Source organism: Metarhizium acridum (assembly GCF_019434415.1).
Source record: "Metarhizium acridum strain ARSEF 324 chromosome Unknown scaffold_13, whole genome shotgun sequence".
In the NCBI taxonomy this organism is placed as follows: Eukaryota; Fungi; Ascomycota; class Sordariomycetes; order Hypocreales; family Clavicipitaceae; genus Metarhizium; species Metarhizium acridum.
The window spans coordinates 1,854,761-1,877,272 of NW_027094016.1; the positions used below are offsets into that span (position 1 = coordinate 1,854,761).

At 51.6% G+C, this 22,512-nt stretch overlaps 10 protein-coding genes across 11 annotated transcripts; 6 read left to right on the forward strand and 4 right to left on the reverse strand.

The window, feature by feature from the left end:
* Positions 1 to 2,779: 2,779 nt before the first annotated feature.
* Positions 2,780 to 3,571, forward strand: J3458_003175 (uncharacterized protein; the record flags this gene model as incomplete). The annotated part of the gene is made up of 1 exon (XM_007811215.2): positions 2,780 to 3,571. The coding sequence occupies one exon, from the start codon at positions 2,780 to 2,782 to the stop codon at positions 3,569 to 3,571; it is 792 nt and encodes a 263-aa protein (XP_007809406.1).
* Positions 3,572 to 4,013: 442 nt separating this feature from the next.
* Positions 4,014 to 4,238, forward strand: J3458_003176 (uncharacterized protein; the record flags this gene model as incomplete). The annotated part of the gene is made up of 1 exon (XM_066117621.1): positions 4,014 to 4,238. The coding sequence occupies one exon, from the start codon at positions 4,014 to 4,016 to the stop codon at positions 4,236 to 4,238; it is 225 nt and encodes a 74-aa protein (XP_065977408.1).
* A 570-nt stretch (positions 4,239 to 4,808) lies between these two features.
* J3458_003177 (uncharacterized protein) lies at positions 4,809 to 6,466 on the reverse strand. 2 transcript variants are annotated; one of them, XM_066117622.1, is made up of 3 exons: positions 5,631 to 6,466; positions 5,332 to 5,560; positions 4,809 to 5,252 (listed from the first exon to the last, which is right to left on the reverse strand). In XM_066117622.1, exons 1-3 carry the CDS (start codon positions 6,228 to 6,230, stop codon positions 4,840 to 4,842), a joined length of 1,242 nt encoding a protein of 413 aa, XP_065977409.1. In that variant the 5' UTR covers positions 6,231 to 6,466; the 3' UTR covers positions 4,809 to 4,839. The 2 variants fall into 2 exon arrangements, with proteins under 2 accessions (XP_065977409.1, XP_065977410.1); XM_066117623.1 differs by having other exon boundaries at positions 4,809 to 5,560.
* Positions 6,467 to 6,725: 259 nt separating this feature from the next.
* PMT4_1 (Dolichyl-phosphate-mannose--protein mannosyltransferase 4) lies at positions 6,726 to 10,001 on the reverse strand. The gene is made up of 4 exons (XM_007811217.2): positions 9,551 to 10,001; positions 9,160 to 9,418; positions 7,452 to 9,087; positions 6,726 to 7,387 (listed from the first exon to the last, which is right to left on the reverse strand). The coding sequence occupies exons 2-4, from the start codon at positions 9,412 to 9,414 to the stop codon at positions 6,981 to 6,983; spliced, it is 2,298 nt and encodes a 765-aa protein (XP_007809408.2). The 5' UTR covers positions 9,415 to 9,418; positions 9,551 to 10,001; the 3' UTR covers positions 6,726 to 6,980.
* A 949-nt stretch (positions 10,002 to 10,950) lies between these two features.
* On the forward strand, positions 10,951 to 11,562 carry J3458_003179 (uncharacterized protein; the record flags this gene model as incomplete). The annotated part of the gene is made up of 3 exons (XM_007811218.1): positions 10,951 to 11,088; positions 11,176 to 11,379; positions 11,446 to 11,562. The coding sequence occupies 3 exons, from the start codon at positions 10,951 to 10,953 to the stop codon at positions 11,560 to 11,562; spliced, it is 459 nt and encodes a 152-aa protein (XP_007809409.1).
* A 243-nt stretch (positions 11,563 to 11,805) lies between these two features.
* arc1_1 (ARP2/3 actin-organizing complex subunit Sop2) lies at positions 11,806 to 13,020 on the reverse strand (the record flags this gene model as incomplete). Its single annotated transcript, XM_066117624.1, has 3 exons — positions 11,806 to 11,846; positions 11,920 to 12,744; positions 12,798 to 13,020. 3 exons carry the CDS (start codon positions 13,018 to 13,020, stop codon positions 11,806 to 11,808), a joined length of 1,089 nt encoding a protein of 362 aa, XP_065977411.1.
* A 226-nt stretch (positions 13,021 to 13,246) lies between these two features.
* On the forward strand, positions 13,247 to 14,794 carry J3458_003181 (uncharacterized protein). The gene is made up of 3 exons (XM_066117625.1): positions 13,247 to 13,433; positions 13,485 to 13,701; positions 13,761 to 14,794. The coding sequence occupies exons 1-3, from the start codon at positions 13,351 to 13,353 to the stop codon at positions 14,055 to 14,057; spliced, it is 597 nt and encodes a 198-aa protein (XP_065977412.1). The 5' UTR covers positions 13,247 to 13,350; the 3' UTR covers positions 14,058 to 14,794.
* On the reverse strand, positions 14,057 to 15,205 carry J3458_003182 (uncharacterized protein). Its single transcript, XM_066117626.1, has 2 exons — positions 14,361 to 15,205; positions 14,057 to 14,293 (listed from the first exon to the last, which is right to left on the reverse strand). Exon 1 carries the CDS (start codon positions 14,948 to 14,950, stop codon positions 14,567 to 14,569), a length of 384 nt encoding a protein of 127 aa, XP_065977413.1. The 5' UTR covers positions 14,951 to 15,205; the 3' UTR covers positions 14,057 to 14,293; positions 14,361 to 14,566.
* Positions 15,206 to 15,438: 233 nt separating this feature from the next.
* MNS1_1 (mannosyl-oligosaccharide alpha-1,2-mannosidase) lies at positions 15,439 to 18,382 on the forward strand. Its single transcript, XM_007811222.2, has 3 exons — positions 15,439 to 16,165; positions 16,243 to 17,582; positions 17,653 to 18,382. The coding sequence occupies exons 1-3, from the start codon at positions 15,613 to 15,615 to the stop codon at positions 17,845 to 17,847; spliced, it is 2,088 nt and encodes a 695-aa protein (XP_007809413.2). The 5' UTR covers positions 15,439 to 15,612; the 3' UTR covers positions 17,848 to 18,382.
* Positions 18,383 to 19,548: 1,166 nt separating this feature from the next.
* Positions 19,549 to 21,719, forward strand: J3458_003184 (uncharacterized protein; the record flags this gene model as incomplete). The annotated part of the gene is made up of 4 exons (XM_066117627.1): positions 19,549 to 19,891; positions 20,040 to 20,247; positions 20,325 to 20,527; positions 20,656 to 21,719. 4 exons carry the CDS (start codon positions 19,549 to 19,551, stop codon positions 21,717 to 21,719), a joined length of 1,818 nt encoding a protein of 605 aa, XP_065977414.1.
* Positions 21,720 to 22,512: the final 793 nt, after the last annotated feature.

Here is a 22,512-nt window from a genome sequence, read left to right on the forward strand (position 1 = left end):
CAGCAGGGTCGCGATTGATAGGCCGGAAGATGAGGAGGTACTTTGGATGGTAACGCAGTCGAACAAACACAGAGCCGAGAGGGTGGGCGACTCGAGCCAAATTTGCTGGCGCAGAGCCGCATACTCACACAAACCGCCAGGACATGGCCTGACCTCGACGTCTCTCGTCAGATAGTGAGCAAAGTATCGGTGCTATGACAGTAAACCTGGTCGCCCAAGACGTGACCCTTGGAGCCAAGCTGGGTCCTTGGCCCGCCCGTTCCACCATTCTGTCAATCCCAAGTTGCATGCCATGCTTAAGCACCTTGAGCACCTTGACATTTGCCCATGCCCACCAGAAGGCAGCCAAGTTCGGCATCGCATCAAGACGGCCAGACAAGATAAAACAAAGACCAAAACATCCACACCGAATTTTCCCAAATGACGACGGGCATTGCTTCTGCACACCACCTCCCCAAAGAACCCCTAGCATGCGTGGGGTGCGTCGGACGGCATGACGGGAGCAATTGGGACCTTTGCACGACGACTCCAAGCGAACTGTTGGTCGGGATGATGACGAATTACTTCCACCTTGGCTTTCCACCGTGTCTGGCCTGACCCTTCCGTCGCGGTAAGCCTGTCGCTATGCCTTACACGAAGGGGGGTGGGTTGCCCCGAAAGCCGGTTCGCTGATTGTCGGAATCGTTGGGTCCAACAGCGCGTCCCCGTCTGAGAGTGAGGGTAGAGTAGCGCAAAGTCATTTGATGGCTCGAGGACACAATAGTGACACTGTCTATCCCTCAGGTCTCTCGGTCTCAGCCCTGCAGGTCTCGCGCTTTTGACCAGTACCTGACGACCAACAGTTGCTAGGACTCGGCTGTTGGACCCGTGTTGATCGTGGCAGGACATCCTTTTCTGTGGATGCTTCAACTGACCATCCTGGTGCGCGGCAGACGTATTGTTTCTTTCAATGTCCTATCCTATCCCAGCACGTCATAGCAACTGAGCCACTTCTCGATTGACGAAACTAACCTACGGAGTACTGCATCAAGGACTCTCGAACTGTTGCGCCCCTGGCAACTGAAAGACGGGGATCGATATCCTTTGATGTTTAGCCTATTAGTTGCTTAGCCGCGACATTGGTTGCCAGCATCGAGATGCTTTGACGTTTGCTCTGCGTACAGTGCAGCGCCGTGACCAATCCCTCGTCAAGGTGCCCGAGTGTTCGCGACCTTTGTCAAGGACTTTGGCGTACAGCAGCAACCCACATGGCTTCAATAACGGCGTTGGCCCCGAACCCTGTCCGTTTTGGCCATTTGACCTCTTGATTGCCAACTCTCTCTGCTCTCGAGTAATAATAGGTGGTGGCGTCTGGAGAGCCACCGAGCACCACCTGTGACATTTGCTGCATCTATTGTCAGGCCAGACTGGCTTATTCCACTTTTTTGTGCATTGTCTGCCATCGCCAACTTGCATCCAACCAGGAGGACAATTCATCTGCCCCAGGCAAGGTCTGATGCAGGAGACACCCCCATCGTAGGGCTGCCCAGTCAGGACCTATCAAGCAACCAAGGGCCACCCAGTCGCCAGTTGAAAATGGCGCCGAGACATGGGCGCAGAGACACCTGAGTCACACTCTATCCGCTTTGCTGTCTTTGATGCGGTGCATTTTCGTGTCCGGCGGTTTCCTCTTTCGGCCATGTTACAACGGACTCGTCTTGATTCCGCGGATCACGCCCGCCGCTGTCAAGGATTGTATGTATGAATTCCTTTTTTTAAAATTTCTGGACACGTATTGGTTTTCACAGCTTTGTCGGCAACGCGAGTCCAAGTGGCATCTATTGCGGCCAATTGCGTTGTGTTTAATCGAGCAGCCTATGCCAGGGGCCGTGAAACCCCATGAAGATCCGATAATAGCTCAAGGCATCAGTATTTCACTTCAGGTCTAACTGTTCTCGCCAAGGGACAGTTTTGTCCTACTCCAGTGTGTGGAACCAGCCACTCACTGCTGGGGCCCTCCATGTTTTATTCCGCTGCCTTGCATACAGAACATCGTATCACGAGACAGCGGCGCGAGCGGACACTGCCGCCATGGGTGGCTCTGCGATCGATGGCTTCCTAACATGATCCGGTTCCCTCAGGCTCCGGGATGAGGAGGAAACGCCTGGGCCGCTAGAGTTCAGGCAGTGATATGTTTGAAGAGGAGAGCAGACGCGTTGAAAGTGCAAATCACTTTCTCTACCAGACCGATTTCGCCATCTCTTGTACCCAAACTGGGAGTAGGACGAAATGTTTTTTCGCCGTGTCCAAACAAAGCACATCATGGCGCATCAGACCTACGGGGCTGGCTGTCATCATTTCGGTGCCTTCATTTGCCTCATGTAGGTGATTGGCGTGATTTTTGAACCGGCTTGCGAGCTCCGTGCTTCCCGTGTTTCGTCAAGTGTTGAATCACTTTGCTGGACAACGGCACACGCATTCATTACATCGGTCGTTCTTCTACATAGCAAGCAATTGCGAAGATTCTGTAATGATTGTGCTTAAGCCTCAGTCTCTGCTATATGATTCTCAGATGGCCTTTCATGTCGGACGGACAAAGCGTATATGCAGAACCGATCCGAAGCCCACGTTAATGCCGTCGCCGTAGGAGTCACCGGCACTTCATGGCAGACTGCACAGGGCTTGAGCACCTCTTGAGCACCTCTTGGGGGCTGTTGTAGTTTGTAAAACCACCGCGAACTCACGACAATGACTTGCATGGGCTTTCGCGGCCTTGCTTCAAACACAGAGCAGACCAATAATGACGCCCAAACAATTCTCACGTTTTGAACAAGCCCAAAAGTCATATCAAACCCGCGCAAGAGACAACGACAACTCCTGGCACCCACAATACACCACCCGGTTCGTGAAGCTCATTGACATTCAACCCGGTGACCGTGTGTTAGTCCTTGCCTGCGGCACCGGCCTCGAAGCTGTTATTGCGTGCCCACTAGTCGGTGACAATGGCCTGGTGACAGCCTTGGACGCAGCCCCGGCAATGCTTGACGTGTTTCGCAAAAAGCAGGCTACCGATGAGATTCTATCCCGCCGGCTGGTTCTCGTCCAGCATGATGTCACAGATCTTGAGTCCTGCGAGCATCTTGAAAAGGGCGCGTATGATGTTATTATTTGCTCCAATGCGTTTGTATTATTCGACGATCCCGGCCGTGTTGTTTCCCAATGGGCTGGGTATCTTCGTCGCGGAGGCCGACTCATTGTTGACATTCTCCACGAGAATCACCCCCGCCAGGAACTCTTTATGAAAAAAGTCATCCAACAGAGGGGCATGACGTACCCTGCCAGTCGGTCATGGATCGAATCAGTCCACTCGTTTCGTGGGATACTCGAGGCACGACATCTACAAGTCTTTCGGATTGAGGCTCTGGATAAAGAACCTGGTAAGGGACATGTTTATCTTGGAAGAGAGGAGATGAACGCTATGTTCGATTACATTACAAAGAATCAGTTAAGGAGCAAAACGAGGGTCTTGTTTGAGAGAGAGTGGGATTCAGCGGCGGAGAGCGAGGGAAATGGGAACGTGAAGGTTAGTTAAATTCTTTATGTTTACGTCACTGAGAAGGTTTAGGGATGCAGGTAGCAGGGCGTTATTTACCAGTGATGTGTTTGTGTGGAATTCGGTGTGTTGGTGTTTTGTTGGCTTTTTTTTTTTTTTTTTTTTTTTTTTTTTTTTGAAATGATTCATCGGTGCCGCAAGTTCCGGCATTTTGCGTGACCACACGACAATCAATCAGCTTCTGATCTTATCATATATTGGTTCTTAAACAAAACCCATGAGTGTATTGCAACAGATCAACGAATGAAGTCAGCCAGGACTGTGTTCTCAAAGTGAAGTCGTCATGAACAAAGCCGCAGCCATGACAAATCACCATATATCATCATCTACATAACCCTCGAACACGTTTCCAGAGGATTCATAATGATCAAATCCCGAACAATAGTGAAATCTAGTTGTTCAGTCCCATGAAAAAACACAAATGATGCCCATTGTACGTCATAGTCACACTCAGCAACCCCAAGAAGTCAAGCACCTCCTTAACGAATCATGGATTCCCCAAACGCCCAAGAACCCTCGCATGATCCGTGGGAATCAGACACCTCTGAAGAAGACGGCCAACGCTCTCGACCTCTGCCTTTTCCTTTACCACGTCTACATCTCCGCCGGCGGTCAACTCGCGGAGCTAAGCCGTGTAGGGATTTAGAGGACCTCGAAATTAGAGACTGGTTGAGAAAACACCCTTCTCCATTTGGCAGTCGAGATGGAGCTTGCGCGTGATATATTGTTCCCCTCCTGAAAGAACATGGAATTGGTGGAGAAGTTGGCTTCTGTTAAGTAACTCCATGTTTGGGTCAATTATGGGGTCTGAAGGCGACAAGGTTTGAGGAGGGACAGCCAGAATGTGTTGTTGAAGAAGGATGGACTTGGTGATGGTTTGGATTCGAGGTCGTTTGATACTTGGAGCCGGATCTGGTATTGGTCACTGGCAACTGCCAGGTTGCCATGACTGTCAGCTGGACACATGGATATCGATACGTTTTGGGGAAGAATGGAATACTCAGATATGAATCTGGAGGAATTGATATTTACTTGGAGGGTCAAGACGCAACTGTGAGCCAATTTTTCCCTCTCCGCAGCAGGGAAGACTCCGGATTGGCGTTGGATCCCAGCTGGCGCTTGACTGACGAAGTCATACATGCATCTTGAGCTACGCATTCCTTATCCTTCATACAACTCACCCATGTTTTCTTTGCAGAAGCTTATCATCAAAAATGGCACCAAAAATTTTGATCGTCCCAAGCTTGTCATACATGCGCCCATCCGTTATGGGCTAGAACCTGCATCTCATTGATTAAACAAAACACGCCGGGCTCGCGATTCCCGCTCTTTTCTTTTTCCCAATGCCTAACCCTTGATCGTACAACCACCCCTTCCAATGTAATTGATGTCCAGCGTTTTAACCTGTTTTTCCACATTCCAGTGCATATCCCCCACGCGGATACCCACGATCCGGCTGGGTGTGTAGCAACGTATGCCTCGGGATTATAGCCAACTCTCACTTTGGGGTTGAGATAGACGCCGAGTGTTCTGGAGAGAGGATTGTCGGCGTGTATGAGGCAACATTCGGAGCCTTCTAGGTGGTAATTCGCTAGGGAGTCGGGGACGCCACGGAAGCGGAGCTTGGTTGAGGAGACGAATGGCTCGGCGGGCATAACGACTGCATACGAGTGTCAGCTTTCGTGAAACTCGGCGGCTTTCCCCCCTTCTGGTCCGAACGGACGGGTATTGAGACGCACCAATGCCATTCCAACAGCTAGCGACAGGCACGGCGTCCAAATTGCTTACGAGGGCGTTTCTCGACGTCCTCGCTTTAAAATACGGCCAGGTCTGCATCACATGTCCGTGGCCCTCGATATCCCGAAGCGCAAAGGTATCATAGTACAAGGGGGGTCTCGCAAAATCCAACGAGCAAGCTGCTGCATACTCACCTCCATTCGTGTCCATCAATGTCAGTACATCTTCCACCTGGCAACCATAAAAGTTAGCCATCCAGCATTCCCCAAATGTGCTCAGGGACACAATCTCTATATCTCACCGTGAATACCACGTCGTTGAGAAACAGCACCTTGTCAAACTCAACACCCTGCTTATGAAGATGCAGCAGATCCTTGATTGTCTTATTCCTCAATCTTGACAGGTACGGGATGCGGCGCAATTCCTTCTTCTTTCTCGGCGTATCAATCCAACCGTCGCCCTTGTCCGCACTGTCCAACTCGTCCTGATGGGTCACATCAGACACCTCCACGCGGTGCGGGACACCTCTTCTTTCTAGATCGCGATCCAGCTCCCGCAGAACCTCCTTGCTGTCGTCCCAGCTGCCGCTTTCGAATATACTGACAAACACATTCTTGGGACCAAATGTCTCTGTCAACCCAATGACGGCGTCGTTCCAATGGCTCTTCAGGATGGCGCCATTGTTGAAGTGCATGCTGGCAATATAGATTCGCTCGTGCGGCCGCGACGGCCCAGGGCCAGGGGGGTTGGATCGACGTTGCACATCGCCGTGACTGAGGTTGTGATGGATACGGAGCACGTCGATAAAGTTGAAGAGTAGGAACAGGCATACTGCTACCCGGGTAACACGCAGGCGGAGGATGCGGCGGATGTACAGGCGGTTAGCTGGGGTGAGAACCATGATTGCTCGCCCTGTATAGCTGCGTGGTGGATTGGGGAAGCACCATGACCCTCTCCGACCGCTCGCTGATGACGTTACAAGCTGGAATCCTCAATGATCATGGCGCAGAGACTACAAGCCTCAGTTGAGGTCCAGCAATGGGATTTGGGAGCTTGGGGCAAAGTCTGCGTGTATAATAACGGATCTGATTGCTTTGAGGTTACACTCCAGACGTCCGGCTTGCATGTGTCCAGAATGTCGGCGCAGGGGTGACCAGACCTTGACGTCTTCGACACGCCCCAGCCGCCAGCCGGCGTGTCGAGGTGCTTGGCAAGATACCTACTAATAATAACTAAGTATAGGTACCTAGCAGGTACATGGGTCTGGTGTAATGTGGAGTCTGGTGGTTGCTCGATGAAGACTCGGTGCTGTTGGAACCCAGAATACAAGGATGCGGCGACGCATCCACTTCTCAAATATACTACGCATGTGCGGCTCTTCGCGGATCGTGTATTTGCTTTGATGAGTTGCATGTTGATATCTACCTATGTATACGTAGATATCTTTGATCAATTGTTAGTTTTAGTTTTACAACTACCGAGTACCGCCCATTTTGCTGACTTCCAGCACCCAGTAAATCCCTTTCTTTACACCCTTTACTTTGTAGCCACTATTTCCACTCACATTCATTACTACCCGAGAGACACATGCACAAGCACATGGTTCCATTTTCGCTGCAATTCCCTTATGGGATGCACTATCGTCCGCAACTTATTTGGCAAAGTGCAAGTCGTAGCCCAGCCACTTCCTTCGAACAACCTGCTCAACAGACAAACCGGGGTAACCATACGTCAATGGGAGGAAGAACCACCAGCCGGCAATGACAATGGTCAGTACCACGCCGCAGGCAATCCAAGCTCCCATCATGCTCTGGCCGGCGAATCTCTCGCGCGCCGTGAGGTGCTTCCTGGGGCTCTCCCTGGGGCCTCTGGTCTCGTCAACTGGTTCTGCACTGAAAACAAACTCGATGAGTGCACCGGCGACCAGGCACGAGGCAAGATGAGCAGGTAAATAGTGGTGTAGGAAGAGCTGGCGGCCCATCACAAAGAACGGAAAGTAATGGGTGGCCCATGCAACCCAGAAGAAGCCAGTAGAATTGTATAAGCGGGAACGCGTACCTGACGTCCACATTAGCGTCTTGCGCCCCAGTCATTACGCCGCTGAGGAAGGAAAATTACTTACGGTGGTCCAATGCATCGATGCCTCGGCGCAGAGAGATCTGATCAGCGAGAACAATTCCAATGTAGACAGCCAACAAGCTACTTGCAAGCCACCAGCCAATTGGGTTTCCAAGGAAATAGATCTGCTGGCGCGTGTCGTTCTGGGTCCAGAAACTGACGCCGCGCAACAGGAATGGCCACTGGTAAGGATGGCTGGCGTAAGGGTGACTGCTGGTCAGCTTGCTGTTGTGGTAGAACATAGCTCGCTGCAGCTCAAACCACTTGCGCAGGAAGGGCAAAGTCTTGACTTTGCGCTCGGGCTTCTCCCGTCGGGCATCGTCGGCAGCCAGAGACGTAATATCATCAACCAACCAGATGTTCGAGCTGGGGGCGATCTGCTTATTGCCGTTGATTTCCTGCTGGTGGGAACCCCATTCAGGCAGAGGCTTGGTGTGAGTCCACATGGCGACTTTGCTGGGGAAGTGAATGAGTTTGAAGTAGCTAGCAATGGTCTTGAACTCCTGGCCGTTCTTGCCGTTCTCAATCCGAATCTCGAACAAGGTGTCGTTGACGCGACTGCCGTAGGCATCTTCCTGAGAAACAGTGGTGAACTCCTGGTTGGTAGGATAGTAGGGAGACGCTACGTCGTGTGACAGGAGAATCGTGTCAGTGCCAACGTGTCTCAACCGAATCAATTCATTGTTCTTGACCTTGCGACCCATTTGCTTGTCGTCGCTAGCGGGAAGAATCTGCCAGTAGTTGTTAGTATCATTATGGGGGTAGCCAGTAACCTGTTGACCCTGGCTGGAAACACGGCCATCGTCGTAGCGCAAGGGGTACTGGTCGGGATGACTGTGCAGGAACGCCTTGGTCTCCTTGTGTTTGATCGTGATGGTGTCGTAGTACTGAATGTCGACCGCGTTCGCCAACATGACATTGTCACTCAATGTTTCCTGGAATTCGGGCGACATGAAATCATCCCCGGGACCGGAGCGAGACAATACGGCAAAGTGGACCTGGAACCAGAACAAATAAAACAGGAATGGAAGGACAATGAGGCCAACAGCTCGAGCAGCAAAGTGCTTTCCAAACTGAGGAAGGCTGATGGCGCCTCCCGGGCGCTTGATGTCCAGCAGATCCCAGAGATCAATGATAACCGCGGCACCAATGGTGACAAAGGCGAAGGTACCGACATACTTGGTGGACATATCGCAGGACAGGGCAAAGCCGGTCAGGATGAGCCATTTCCACCACTTGCGACTGAACGGCTCGTGACGAAGCTTGTAAAACTTGATGTAGAAAAGCAGACTGCATGCCATAGCCAGGACCAAAGTAGCATCAAGAAGGATCAGTCGAGTCTGGCCAATGTGGGCGTTGTCAAATAGAACAAGACCAGCGGCAATGATGCAAGCAGGAACGCTATAACCCGACTCCCACATGATGAGATACGTAACAGACACGGTCAAGGCGCCCAAGATGGCAGGGAGAGCTCGGAATGCCACATAAGGCACTTTGTTGTCAATGTAGGAGTCACCAATGTTTTCGAAGTGGAAGTGACCGTCGTAGCCCACCAGCCAGCCCATGAAGGCAAACAAAAGCTTGGCAAAGGGAGGATGCACATCGAAGAAGTAGGTTCGTTCAAGGTAGTATGAGGCGAACTGCGTTGCGATGGATTAGCAAAGGAAGAGGAAGTATGATTGACGATTCTTTCGGCCGTTGTAAGCACCCACCTTGCCAAAGTGGACTTCATCAAACACCACCTCATTGGGGTGGCTAATTCCCCAGAATCTGGTGACAAAAGCCAGAATGGTGGTCAAGGAGAAGGCCGCCCAGTGATCGCGCTCGCAATTGGATGCATTCTTCTTAATTGAGGCTTTGGCAAGCTTGTCGAGCTCTACGTCAACGGCGGAGGTGTTTGAGTCGGCCTTTTTGAAGCCAACGTTTCTCTGCCGCAAGCTGCCTTGCGGTGTTTGGCTGCGGGCCATGATTCTATAGTCCAAAAATTTGCGCGGTCAGCGGCGAGACTCGATGAATGAGTAGACGGGATACAAGGGGGGATGTGGTGCGATGATTTTTCTCGTCATTTGCGATCGCGTTGGGATTCAGGGACTGGCGACTCACAAAACGGCAGGGAGGCTTGATGCCCAAGATGCAGAAGAAAAAAAAGGAATAAGATACAAAAAGGACAAGGAGAAACGAACTGAAAGAACAGAACCGCCAAATCAAGACACGCAAATATGTGTGTTGAAGGCTTGAGTTGGAGATGCAAAAAGGGTTGGCCTCCCTCCTTGCCAGGAAACGAATGATGAAGCTGGAGCAAGGAGACAATTTACGACACAAACGTGTCAATGTGGCCGAGTCCAGCAGCCCCAGCCAGACAAGTGCGCCCCCGGTCAGTATGGAGTGTCTCCTGTTCAGCCCTTCCTTGACGATCAGTTAGTTACGTTACGTATCTTTGGAACACCCTGGCCAAATATCGATGAGAGTTACAATGGGACTAGTAGTAAACGCTAATGACGTTTGTCTTTGCCCCTGCATACTGCAGTTCCCGTTGCTTCGTGTTGCCAACGTGGATAGTTCCTCTTGGGGTGGGCGACACGTTCCAAGTTGATTCGCGGCATTCCAAGTCGAGTCCAAGATAGAAAGATGCAGCTATTGAATACATGTAAGATGGGATTGGTAGATATTAAGAAACAGTTATTCGCCTCAACGCTGAAAAAAAAAACCGTCTCCTTAGGTACCCTCCATGCCAAAGTGTTGCAGCAGCTGAGCCAGTTGCTGCCTCTGAAATTGGAATTCTTGGATGCTTCGGATCAGGAGCCTTATAATATCTTTTCAAAGTGATGCCACCGGGAAACATTTCTGTTATTTTCACCAATCTAGACACCCGGATAGCCATGGGCAGCATTCGTCATGTCCCGTGCCACATTCCACACTCAGCACCAAACTATCCGACTCTCCGGTGCGCTCCGAAGACCGTCGTCCTAGTTCGCGAACCACCATTGACCCCGCCATATCGAGTAAACACCACGTACATTGTACGTAACAAATTACCTTTGTCCACGTCCAGGCTGGCCCAAGCTGCGCACATGTGGACCATCTGCCACTAGACACCAATTGATCAGCTAGGCCGCCAAAACCCGCCAGCTTTTGCTGCCCCGCCGCGGGGTGAAGGACGCCGGGTGTCGGAGACAGCAGGAGCTCCCAGATGCCTCCTCCAGTCTGCTGAGATAGTAGTTACTTGAGCTGTACTATTTGTAAACCCCCATCCCCCGTCCTCCATCGCGCGCCCTTTTCGCTTTTGAAACGCTCATTCTGTAGGATACATCAGCCCCTGTCAAAAGAGAACCAACTTGACTTACGCACAACGGCTCTCGTTATTCTCTATAGGTATGTCGTCGATCGTTGCTCGGCTTGCCCCGCGATCCTCCATTGCGAGCATCACCATATCTGCTCGACGGGCGGTAGTAGCAGGATCAAAGTTCACACCAATCCCAGTTCATTTTCGTGCAAAATCAACAATGGCGGACCAACAGATTGTTTTCACCAAGGACGCCCCTTTCCGTAAGTATTCCAGAGAGCTGTGTGCTCTGTCCCTCCTCCGATCCGGCTCCGATTGTACTGATAAGCTCCTACGAAATTTAGCTGTCGGCCCTTACGTGAGTCCTGGCCCTTTAATGGGGGTGAAAAAAACAAGAAACACACCACGCGCTTGCGCGAATACTAACGAAGCTTTCCCCACGTAGTCCCAGGCCATCAAGACCCCTTCGGCCATCTACTGCTCCGGCCAGATTCCCCTCACTGCTGAGGGCACCTTGGTTGAGGGCTCCATCACAGACCAGACTAAGCAGTGCTGCCAGAACCTCGAGGCCGTCCTGAAGGAGGCTGGTTCTTCTATCGCCAAGGTCGTCAAGTGCAACATCTTCATCTCTGATATGGCCCACTTCGCCGTACGTATCTCATTTCTATCTACCTGTTCTACTTGGTTGTGATTTGGAGCTGACCCGTCACAATAGGAGATGAACTCTGTCTACGAGAAATGGTTCGCTCACAAGCCCGCCCGCAGTTGCGTCGCCGTCAAGACCCTCCCCAAGAACGTTGATGTCGAGATCGAGGCTATTGCTCTCCCTTAAGCGTGCGTTGAGGTAGATAACATGTAGCTAGGTCCAGCCAGAGCAAATCAAAACTGTAAAAGTATATCAACCTGGTCTATAGTATAAAAAGTTCATCATCAGTAGTCGTGACAAGTATTGGGGTCCAATTGCCTAGATATTGTCTGTTTGCGTTGCATAGTTCTCTACAGCTAACGGGACATGAGCCAGTGACTGTTAATCCTTATTTACAAGACATAGTCTAGCTCCTATATGCGTCTATTTTTAGGCATTCCAAATCACGATACGTCCATCGACACCGCTTGCTGTAGTAATTGTTAGCTGTTTGGATACAGTGATGAGGGAAGAGTCATGTCACATGCGATGGGATATACGCACAACTGAACTTGGTGACTTGGCCACCAGAAGACTCAAACGGACGGAGGGTAGTAACCGTGTTCTGGTGGATGGTTTTCAGCTGCGTATCATCCTTGACTTTGCCCTTGAGGTCCATCTGTCTGAACATGTTGAGAGCAGACTCCTCACGCTGAGCTCCGGCATCACGACCCTTGGGCTCAACGGGACCCGCAAGCTGCCAGCCTGATTCGCCACCCTTGAAGCGGAAAGCCTCGCAGTCGTAACCGGCTGCGATTATTTCATCTTCGTTCTTCCAGATCAAGCTCTTGAATGGCAAAAGCTGTGTCGAGACGGTGAGAATGGCGCGGGGCGGCTGTTCAGGGCCAGAGGGATAGACAACAGTAACACTACTGTCGTGAGCGGCAAAAGCAAGGCTGTCACCGCTTGGGGAGAAGGCAACAGAGTGAACCCAACCAGCAGAGTTGTTCAAGAACTCTCCGCAAACGGTGTTGAAAGGAAGTCTCTCACCCCAGACACTGGGTTCAGGTTTCGCGTCGACCCCTTTGATAAAGCTAGAGAAGACTCTGGCATGGGCATCGGTTGAACCGGCGGCAAGGAGCACCGAGTTTGGGTGCCACGCAACACTCGTTATGGTGCTGCGAATGGGCTTCTTCAGGTGCTTGGATACCCACCAGTCATTCTCCTCTTCGAAGTAGCAGATGGCGATGACCCGGTCACCGGACCCAACGGCGAACTTGGTTTCAGACGGGGACCATCGAACAAAAGTAGCGGCTCGACTGATTCGGAGAAGCACGAGAGTAGGTTTGTACCCTGTGGGAGATGGCTCCCAAACCAACGCGTTTCGGTCTATCCTCTGTTAGCTGGAAATACAAATGCAAGATGCTAGGTAGAGTTCTTGCCCTGAGAGCAGGTAACAATGCGACCGCTATGAGGAGCGATGTCTACACTAGTGACCGTCTTATCGTGGCCCTTCAGCTCATCCTTGAGCTTGAATGCGTTTCCCACTCTGCCGTACAGCTCGACATACGAGTCTCGGGCCACAGCCAGCGTGCCATGGTCAGCCGAGAACGAGTGGTCCGCAATGGGGTTATGGAACAAGTGATGAACCTCAGGAGCCGCCATAGTGGTGAGTTGTCTTTGGCGATAGGAGTAGCTCTCTACTACCGCAGGTCAAGGAAATACAGTCGCAAAAGTAAAGGTTGAACTTGACGATGACGGCGGGGTCCTGATTCTGCGAGGACGTCTTACGTATGGTGAGGGTACGTACCTACTAGGTGGAGCTCGGACCACACCTAGCTGGTCGCAGAATACCGCAACATCGACGAAAACTTAAGTTTTCCAGCACTATTTCTTGCACCTTCGACCGCCGTGAACGACCAGATCCCACGAGGATATATGAAAAATCATTGTGCACGCATATTTCAATCAGAGACCCACAGCCATTGAGTCACCATGGCCACAGCCGTCCCTACTCGAGGTTTGGTGCCGAACGCTTCCCTGCCGGCCAAAGTTCAGCCCATCCCCCCCAACCAGACGTGAGTGCATACGGTCATTGCACCCCTCAAGCCTCTATCTGACCTTTTTAGGCTGTATGTAACGAATCTTCCGTCTTCAAAAATCCAAAAAGCCGATCTTCGAACTGCCCTTTACCTTCTCTTTTCGACGTACGGGCCGGTTCTAGATGTCGTTGCTCTGAAAACGATGTCCATGCGAGGGCAAGCACATATTGTCTACCGGGATGTGCAAACAGCTACTCAGGCTATGAGGTCTTTGGAGGGACAAGAATTTTTAGGCCGGCAGCTTGTGAGTGCCATTCGTATTCCTTTGAGAAACCAGACACTGACATGAGATCCAATGCTTAGAAGATTCAATATGCCAAGTCGAAGTCGCACTTTGTTTCCAAGTTAGATGGAACTTTCAAGATGCCCAGCGCATCGGGGGCCGCAGTGGTCGAACAAACACAACTTCAGCAAAGCATTTTCAACGCGCCACCACCGGGATCCGTTGCTCCTGCAAAACCACCTGCTGCTGTTGACCATGTCATGAATGACGCGGGTACGCCAGAAAGCCGCGGTCAAAAGCGAGGACGAGAAGACGAGGACGAAGGCGAGGAGAGCGAAAGCGACGTGGCAATGGAGGAGGACAGTGACGACGAATGAGCTTCAGGGGCCTCAGACGAACAATATTGTAAGCCTACAACACAGTGTCTCGTTAAAGACAGCCGGATGTTTCATTGAAATGCCATTTCTTTGGGTATCCACAGGCCTACACACCCTCCAACTAAGCCGAGCCAAACCATCAAGTAGTCCTGTCTGGAGCACTTGAAGTTCGATATGGCATCTCCAAGCAAGCATGGATGAACAAAGAAGGCGGGGACTCCTGTTACAGGGTGATGCTATAGCGAACAACATGTATGAGTCTAATGAGTCCAATCAAAGACTTTAAGTATTCGAAAAACTCACATCTGCGGAGATACCGCCAATTCCCCCAAGCCCTCGGAGGCCCTCCTTGTACTCATCGGGGACGAGACGACGGAATACGGTGTCAATATTGAAGGCAGGCTCATGTGAGGGAAGACCATGGAGACTAAACCAAAGGCATGGAACCCTATATGTGGGATGAAGATGAATTTCATAAGTCACGGTCTCTGCGGCTTGAGACGTTGGTTTTACGATGGCGGCCTAGCATAACCGTGAGCATATGATATTACAGCTACATACCAATAGTAACAGCCACATACCTCGTCCGATTCATCGTCAATCATCTTATCGTCTGCTGTCGGAATGTCATAGATTGTGGGAGAAGACGGGGATATTGTAAAGCCGTCCAAATGCAAATCAAGGTCGTCCGGTATCTCTAGTGGACGAACAATTTGAATATATGTAGTATACCCCCCCTCGGTGGAAAAAGCCAGGTCGAGAGCTGTGCACACTTTGAGCTTCCATCGCTTTCTCAATGGCCCTAGGGTTGCACGGCAGTATTGTCTGTCAAGATGATGACAAGCTTCTGCGAATTCCTCTGGGTTGAGAAATGGGTAGTTTTGAATATCCATGTCTGAGAGGAAGGGTTCGATTGCCTCCTTTATCAAGAATGAGGGCCAACTTTGGATAGAGAGTCGAGCAGGGCGAGGAGCAGTCCTGTGCTTTGAGCAAATAGCGCGCGTCTAGACCAAATATCTGTCAACTAGGTTATCCTCCACCTTCCTGGTCCCTTTCCTATGGCCTGTCAGGTACTAAATTGAAGACATAGCTGCATTTGAGATGCCACGAGAGTGAAGAGCAAATAAGTCGGGGCCATGGGATCAGTCCACAGGCACTAACTAAACCTTATGCCAGAGGGGCGACCTCGGGAGAAGAGTGGCCCACATGCAACCACCAACTAGTTAACGAGAAATGGTCTGGGTCAGGTCACAGGTCAGGTAGGCGAGCAATGGCCGGGTCACCGTGCTACACTCTCTGTCGATTTCTAGGGGACCCCCCCCGCTGGCTGGGTCCTCCGTCGTCGCCCGTCGACTTGCATTTAGTCGTTCAGCACGATTACTCCGTAAACTGCAACGTGTCGCCATTGTGGAGGACAATATACTCTCGCATCGTCGAATGAGCCGTTCTCGACAGCACAAATCGCACAAGCTTTGGCTCTAGAGCTTGCTTGCGGTCCAGATCCTCACGGCGAGAGCGTGGCTTCTGCGCTGCACGAGATGAGCCAGCCGGCCCAATGATCCGCGATCCTTTTGACATCCACCGCAAGAACGCCTTTAAAGCCACAGCCTTCCAAACAGTCCAACACATAACGACGACAGCAGCGCATGTCGGCGCAGCGGCCCTCGACATGTCGTTCCATATCCCAAAGAATGTTCCCAACTTTGGAGCTCCGCATCGAGACCTAGAGGACAGAGCCTGGGCAGCGCTATCACGAAGCAAAGGGGATGCGCCGCATGGTTTTATAAACGGCGTCCAGAGGAAGGTGTCACATTACTTCGACGACGATTCGTTGCCCATGTATAAAGATAAGCCGTACGGGCACGGGAGGAAGCGATGGTGGCGAAGAAAACGAGTACTAAGCACAATTGCGCTTGCTTCGTTGACGTTTCTCTGGTTGACTGGATTCTTTGGCAGCAATGACGGGAAGCAGTCCTCGACGTCGAAATCTACATGGGCATGGTTGGGCATGTCCAGGATCAACAAGGCTGCTAACTGGGACGCGAGACGGCAGAGTGTTGTCGAAGCGTTCGAGTTAAGCTGGGATACGTATTCGCGCTATGCCTGGGGTAAGATTCTACCGATTCCCCTCGATTTTTCGTCTATGCGCTGCTGTATTTGCTAACTGCATCTTCTTTTTCTTCAGGCTATGACGAGTATCACCCAGTTTCGAAGACTGGGAAGAATATGGCCCCCAAAGGATTGGGTTGGATTATAATTGATTCACTCGACACGATGATGTTGATGAACTTGACATCCCGAGTAGAACATGCTCGCGAATGGCTGTCGAAATCATTGACTTGGGACCAAGACCAGGATGTCAATACGTTTGAAACTACGATACGCATGCTCGGCGGTCTCTTGTCCGCTCACTACATTTCCAACGAATACCCTAACCTGGCACCTGTGAAGGACGATGACCACGGGAATCCGGGCGAGGACCTTTACCTGGAAAAGGCCAAAGATTTGGCTGACCGACTGATGGCTGCATTCGAGTCCGAATCTGGCGTTCCTTATGCTAGTGTAAACCTTGGCAAGATGCAAGGTCTTCCCTCTCATGCAGATGGCGGCGCCTCTTCCACTGCTGAAGCAACCACTGTTCAACTCGAATTTAAATACCTTGCAAAGCTGACCGGCGAAACCAACTTCTGGGAAAAGGCCGAAAAGGTTATGGAAGTCGTTGACAATAACAACCCCAAGGCTGGTCTGGTCCCCATCTACCTCTACGCAACAACTGGAGAGTTTCGAGGCTCGAATATTCGCCTGGGAAGCCGGGGTGATTCGTATTATGAGTACCTGATCAAGCAGTACCTTCAGACGAACAAGCAGGAACCGGTATACGAACAAATGTGGGACGAAGCTCTCGAAGGTGTTCGCAAGCACCTCATCACGTACACGGAACCGACTGGTTATACCATCATCGGGGAACGACCAAGTGGATTAGACGGCTACCTGTCACCCAAGATGGACCACCTTGTGTGCTTCATGCCTGGAACTATAGCCCTAGGTGCTACCGGGGGACTTACGGAAGCGGAGGCGCGCAAGCTTCCTTCGTGGAATAAGAAGAAGGAAGACGAAATGAAACTCGCTCGGGAGTTGATGCAGACCTGCTGGGGCATGTACAAGGTCATGGCCACGGGACTGGCGGCCGAGATTACATACTTCAAAATCGCGGATCCGCCTCTGCCAGAATCGGCGCCTCATCACCCGCCAGCCGAGTTTGATACTGACCCTCAAGCCACCTGGCGACAAGACTTCCAGGTCCAGCCGAACGACGTACACAATTTGCAACGACCAGAGACTGTGGAGAGCCTGTTTTACATGTGGAGAATCACGGGTGATGTCCGATACCGTGAATGGGGGTGGGAGATGTTTGAGTCGTTTGTCAACTACACAGCTGTTGAGGACGAGGGCGGCTTTACAAGTTTAAGCAATGCCAATACGATTCCACCCGTGACCAAGGACAATATGGAAAGTTTCTGGCTGGTAAGTCTAGACGTGCCATGGATGTATGCTGCATCTGACTCGGAAGAGATTGTTGACCATCTATCTGCAGGCTGAAACCTTGAAATACCTGTACCTCCTATTCTCGCCGAACGACTTGTTACCCCTGGACAAGGTCGTCATCAACACCGAGGCACATCCGTTCCCTCGATTCGACTTGGGCAGGCTCTTCTCAACTGGATGGAAGCGCAAACCTCGGGATGCCAATGGCAATATTGTTGGGAAGACGGGGACTGTATCTGCATAAACCCGCCCGGGCGGTGGAGTTTAACTGGCATCTGTTTGCATCTCACGGCGGTGGTAGTGTTCAGCTTTAACTGACTAGAGAGCTGTCATCTCTGTCATATATGTACATGTTATTTCGCTGTTAAACTACAAGTCTATCTTTGTAATGAAGTAAAGAAATGTACCGTGGGCTCACTGATATCACGAAGCCAAGTAGAGTGTCGGGCGTGTTTGCTACTGTATTTCAATATCTGGGCGGCAGCTGCAATGCTTCTTTTTCCGTGCGCTGAAATGGCGCGGTGGTACTCCCCTTCTTTCTTTGTGGTCTGAAGATATAACACCAACTACCTACTACGGAATGGCTAATCCTGGCGCTGGCACTTGGTCCTGCCACCACGGCTCCCAACGCTGTTCAGGAGTGGCGTCAGCCGGGTTCAGCCACCAAAGGTCCTGGGAACTGCAAATATTGGTATGGCTCGCAAGTCCCGATAACACTTGACCACAAGAAGTTTTGTCGGTACTTGCTCCGTACACTACAACTTGGAAGGGAGGGTTTCGGGACTTTGTAGTTTGTGGTAGGTACCCGTTGTTGCAACCGGGGGCTCACTCCGCGTTGCCAAGACCTCAGCGCCTAGCAGGGCAGAGGACGGAAGTCTGTGCGATTGAGTGATTTGAGTGATTGAATGAGGGACTGGGGCTGGGTGGCGTCGGGTTACTGCGGACACCGTTGCAACAGGCGCGCGCCGTCATCACGACAAACGCCAAGTCGCTATACAATGTTCCAATGCTGTTTACTCCGTACTCGGTCAAAAGTATTATAGAACAGGTGCAGTAAGCCAAGGGTGAAATAGATAAAGTACCCCGAATACTCTGGTGAACAAGAACAAGTTGAATGCAACGTCAAGTTACCTTCGGAACCAGCCTGCTCCGCACGTCGCCGTTGCATGTTACATTCGGGACATCGAGCTAGCGCTCGCTCGGCGTCGGTCCATCCTTGAGGGGCAGCTGGCACGATATCAGCCCGCCGGCCTGCTAAACCTGGCAACCTGGACCTGAACCACCAGTGACATGTGTTGGCGCCCATCCTTGGACATCCATCCTTGAATGTCTGGATGTGGACAAACGTGGCGAAGAACTACACCAGCACAGCAAACAGACGGAGGAGGCTTGATCCACCGCACCCCCACACACAACCCGACTATTTCTTTGACATTTGGCAGACAAGGCTTCCTTCCGACGCTAAATTGTAAACACATCGCCAGCAGATTAGTTGGGAGACGCCATTTAACGTATTCAACCGGCCTGCTGCCCATCTCTCCCCAACAGCTATCCGCCACTCTCACATCCAACAGCTCTTCTGCTCCCGCAGTCATCTACGCATATTGCACCTCCAAGGTTGGCGACATGTGCCATTGGCGCCAGCAGCTGTGACCTTGGCCGTTCGTTGACCACTCTGATATTGACCGCCGAGCGTTGTCAAGCTGCCGAGGGCTTGACTATGGTGAGCTGGCGGAGCCAGCTTCGAGTCTCGATGATGATAAGCTGCCATTTCGGCATCATGTCCGCATAGTCGCCGTGCCGTTGCGGTCTTTAAACAGCGAACATTCGACGTATCTGCCAACCTCAATATCGACTCTGCCGTCCCTGGCGGGCTGGTTGGTCTCGTCATCCCGCCGCCGAGCCTGCGTCGCGCCAAACGCAGATTCCAACCGCACCATTGAGGATGGCACCGCCGCGAGATATCGAGCTGAACACTGTCCATAATTCCAAAATCAAAGAAGAGTCATTTACGCACGGCAGTTCCCACAGCATGCGCGAGCCAGAATACTACGACGACCGACCGTCGCCCCGCTTTCAACGCTTCCTCGATGGCTTCAAGAGAGATACTAGCCTTTCGTTCTTCCCGAGCGACCACCTCGGTCAGGTCAACAGCCATGCTAGCCAACGTCGATATGGGAATCATTACTACGACTTGCGCCTGGCGGCGCTCGAGTCCGCAAATACCGGATTGGCGAGGAAGCTCAAAGGGAGACATTTGCAGATGATTGCCATAGGAGGCTCCATAGGTACGCTGACCGTCCACGCCACGGCAGAACCCTTGACGCAGCAAAAAGCCATCTTGTTCCCATTTTATTTATTTTTTGTTTATTTTTATTTTTATTCAAAGCTGTTTGATAGCACACGGGTTGTTCTAACTTTGGTCGCGTCGTATAGGTACTGGTCTCTTCGTCGCTTCAGGCGCCGCCTTGCATTCTGGAGGTCCAGCTTCATTACTTGTCGCATTCAGCATCGTTGGAACTATGCTCTATTGCACTTGCCAGGCTCTTGGTGAACTGGCCGTGTTATTTCCGATTGCCGGGTCCTTCTCATCGTGGGCAACGCGTTTTCTGGACCCGTCGTGGGGATTTGCCATGGGTTGGAAGTGAGTTTGCACCGCAACCCGTTTGCTGCCCTCCCAAATGTCGATGATATATCGTGCTAATCACGCCCGTTCCGTAGCTACGCGGTGCAATGGCTCACCGTCTTGCCACTCGAAATTATAGCCGCGTCTCTGACAATCAGTTACTGGGGCGAGACGCTACCAAAGGCCGTTTTCGTCAGCATATTTCTTGTTATAATCCTAATGATTAACCTCTTTGGCGTCAAGGGCTACGGTGAAGCCGAGTTTACCTTCTCTATCATCAAGGTTATTGCCGTCATCGGTTTCATGTACGACTCCCCCTGCCTAGTTTCACAAGTTGAAAACAACACACACTCTCCTCCATCTCTGGGCTTGTGGACACCATTCCCTGGCAAGTCAGACGTGTGGCTAACACATAAGCATCTGCAGTCTTCTCGGCATTGTCCTCAACTGCGGCGGAACACCAGACAGAGGCTACATTGGCGGCGAGTTCTGGCAAAACCCAGGGCGCCTTCAACAACGGCTTCAAGGGTCTCTGCAGCGTCTTCGTCACCGCAGCATTCGCCTTTACGGGCACCGAACTCGTGGGTCTCGCAGCCGCCGAGACAGCCAACCCGCGCAAATCCCTCCCAACGGCGATCAAACAGGTCTTTTGGCGAATAACACTCTTCTACATCGTGGCCCTGACGCTCGTCGGCCTCCTGGTCCCCTACAACGACCCCCGCCTCATAGGCGGCGACAGCAAGGCCGACGCCAAGGCATCCCCCTTTGTCATCGCCATCGAAGAAGCCGGCATCGAAGTCCTGCCCTCGGTCATGAACGCTGTCATCCTCGTCGCCGTCCTGTCCGTCGGCAACTCTGCCGTCTTTGGCTCCTCGCGAACCCTCGCGGCCCTCGCCAACCTCCGACAGGCCCCCGCTATCCTCGGCTACGTCGATAGACGCGGCCGGCCCCTCGTCGCCATCCTCCTCGCCGCCCTCCTCGGCCTCCTTGCCTTCCTAGCCGACCTCAGGGAACAGTCCAGAGTGTTCGACTGGCTCCTCGCCATCTCCGGCCTCTCCACCGTCTTCACATGGACGTCCATTTGCTTCTGCCACATCCGCTTCCGCCGCGCCTGGACCTCCCGCGGCCGCCACCTCAGCGAAATGGCGTACAACTCCCAAGTCGGCGTCGTCGGCTCCTACGTCGGCTTCAGCCTCAATGTCCTCGTCCTCATTGCCCAGTTCTGGGTCGGCGCCTTCCCCATCGGATGGCAGGCCATGACCGCCGGCGAGGTCGCTCAAAACTTCTTCCTCAAGTTCATGGGCGTGCCCATCGTCTTGCTCTTCTACATCCTCCACAAGCTGTACTTCCGAACCAGCTTTGTCAGGGTTCGCGACATGGATATTGACACCGGCAGGAGAGATTTCAATCTACCCATTTTGATTGCTCAGGAGCAAGAGGAGAGGGCTTCGTGGCCCACATGGAAGAAGTTTTACAAGTTCATGTGTTGACGTCCTTCGACATTGTGAAGGAGGGGGCACAGGTTCATGTGACCCCGTTTTCTTTTCTTTTTACGTGGGTGGGGAGGTACATTTTTGAATTAGCGATCTCTTGTCTGGGCATTTGGATCTGGCCTGGGTGGCGTTGGAAATTATGATATATGGGCGGCAAGTGTTGTTTACTATATTATATACTAGCTATATGCATCACGGATCGTATATAGTCAAGGATACAAGCATAAATGAAGCAGCAACAAGACAGTCAATGACCGAGAAGCACTTGAAAGTGATTTATGTGCATCGTGGCCGATGAGCTTACCTTTGTACCACAAGTTGCACAAGATGATTTGATTTGACACCCATGTTAAATACAATTTATAAGCGAAAAAGCTTGAACTGGCACTGCATAGAACAAACATCAGCTACAGCAGCATCTTTATAGTCTGTACATACGGTTAAGTACATTATGTGCTCGAAACATACAAGTTTATACCCCTCATCCTCAGGACGGCTGTCATGATGCCCGAGACGGTGGATGATGATAAAAAAAGGGACAAATGAAAAAAAAAACACATGATTATGGTAGAATATGTTTGAAGGGTGCAGATAGTGGCTCAATTTCTGTGGATTGAGTGCATGTCCAACACAGCGGGGATAGACAACAAACTAAGAAACAAATTCAGCAGAGTGGTAAAGAAAAGGCTCTCATGAATCATGAGCCATATAGGCGTATAAGTCGTCAATGCCAACACAAACTCTTCGTACAACCTTCACACAAGAAGTACAAGACCACCTTGTTGGATAA

Bases quoted from the DNA above. Each gene is read 5' to 3' on its own strand.
- J3458_003182 (XM_066117626.1), bottom strand. From the start codon at position 14,950: ATGGATATTCAAAACTACCCATTTCTCAACCCAGAGGAATTCGCAGAA.
- PMT4_1 (XM_007811217.2), bottom strand. From the start codon at position 9,414: ATGGCCCGCAGCCAAACACCGCAAGGCAGCTTGCGGCAGAGAAACGTT. The intron at 9,088-9,159 runs GTGGGTGCTTAC...ATCGCAACGCAG, and splicing joins ATGAAGTCCACTTTGGCAAG to TTCGCCTCATACTACCTTGA. The intron at 7,388-7,451 runs GTAAGTAATTTT...TGTGGACGTCAG, and splicing joins CATCGATGCATTGGACCACC to GTACGCGTTCCCGCTTATAC.
- J3458_003181 (XM_066117625.1), top strand. From the start codon at position 13,351: ATGGCCACAGCCGTCCCTACTCGAGGTTTGGTGCCGAACGCTTCCCTG. The intron at 13,434-13,484 runs GTGAGTGCATAC...TGACCTTTTTAG, and splicing joins CCCATCCCCCCCAACCAGAC to GCTGTATGTAACGAATCTTC. The intron at 13,702-13,760 runs GTGAGTGCCATT...TCCAATGCTTAG, and splicing joins AATTTTTAGGCCGGCAGCTT to AAGATTCAATATGCCAAGTC.
- MNS1_1 (XM_007811222.2), top strand. From the start codon at position 15,613: ATGATCCGCGATCCTTTTGACATCCACCGCAAGAACGCCTTTAAAGCC. The intron at 16,166-16,242 runs GTAAGATTCTAC...CTTTTTCTTCAG, and splicing joins GTATTCGCGCTATGCCTGGG to GCTATGACGAGTATCACCCA. The intron at 17,583-17,652 runs GTAAGTCTAGAC...ATCTATCTGCAG, and splicing joins ATATGGAAAGTTTCTGGCTG to GCTGAAACCTTGAAATACCT.
- J3458_003177 (XM_066117622.1), bottom strand. From the start codon at position 6,230: ATGGTTCTCACCCCAGCTAACCGCCTGTACATCCGCCGCATCCTCCGC. The intron at 5,561-5,630 runs GTGAGATATAGA...TATGGTTGCCAG, and splicing joins TCAACGACGTGGTATTCACG to GTGGAAGATGTACTGACATT. The intron at 5,253-5,331 runs GTGCGTCTCAAT...ACTCGTATGCAG, and splicing joins TAGCTGTTGGAATGGCATTG to TCGTTATGCCCGCCGAGCCA.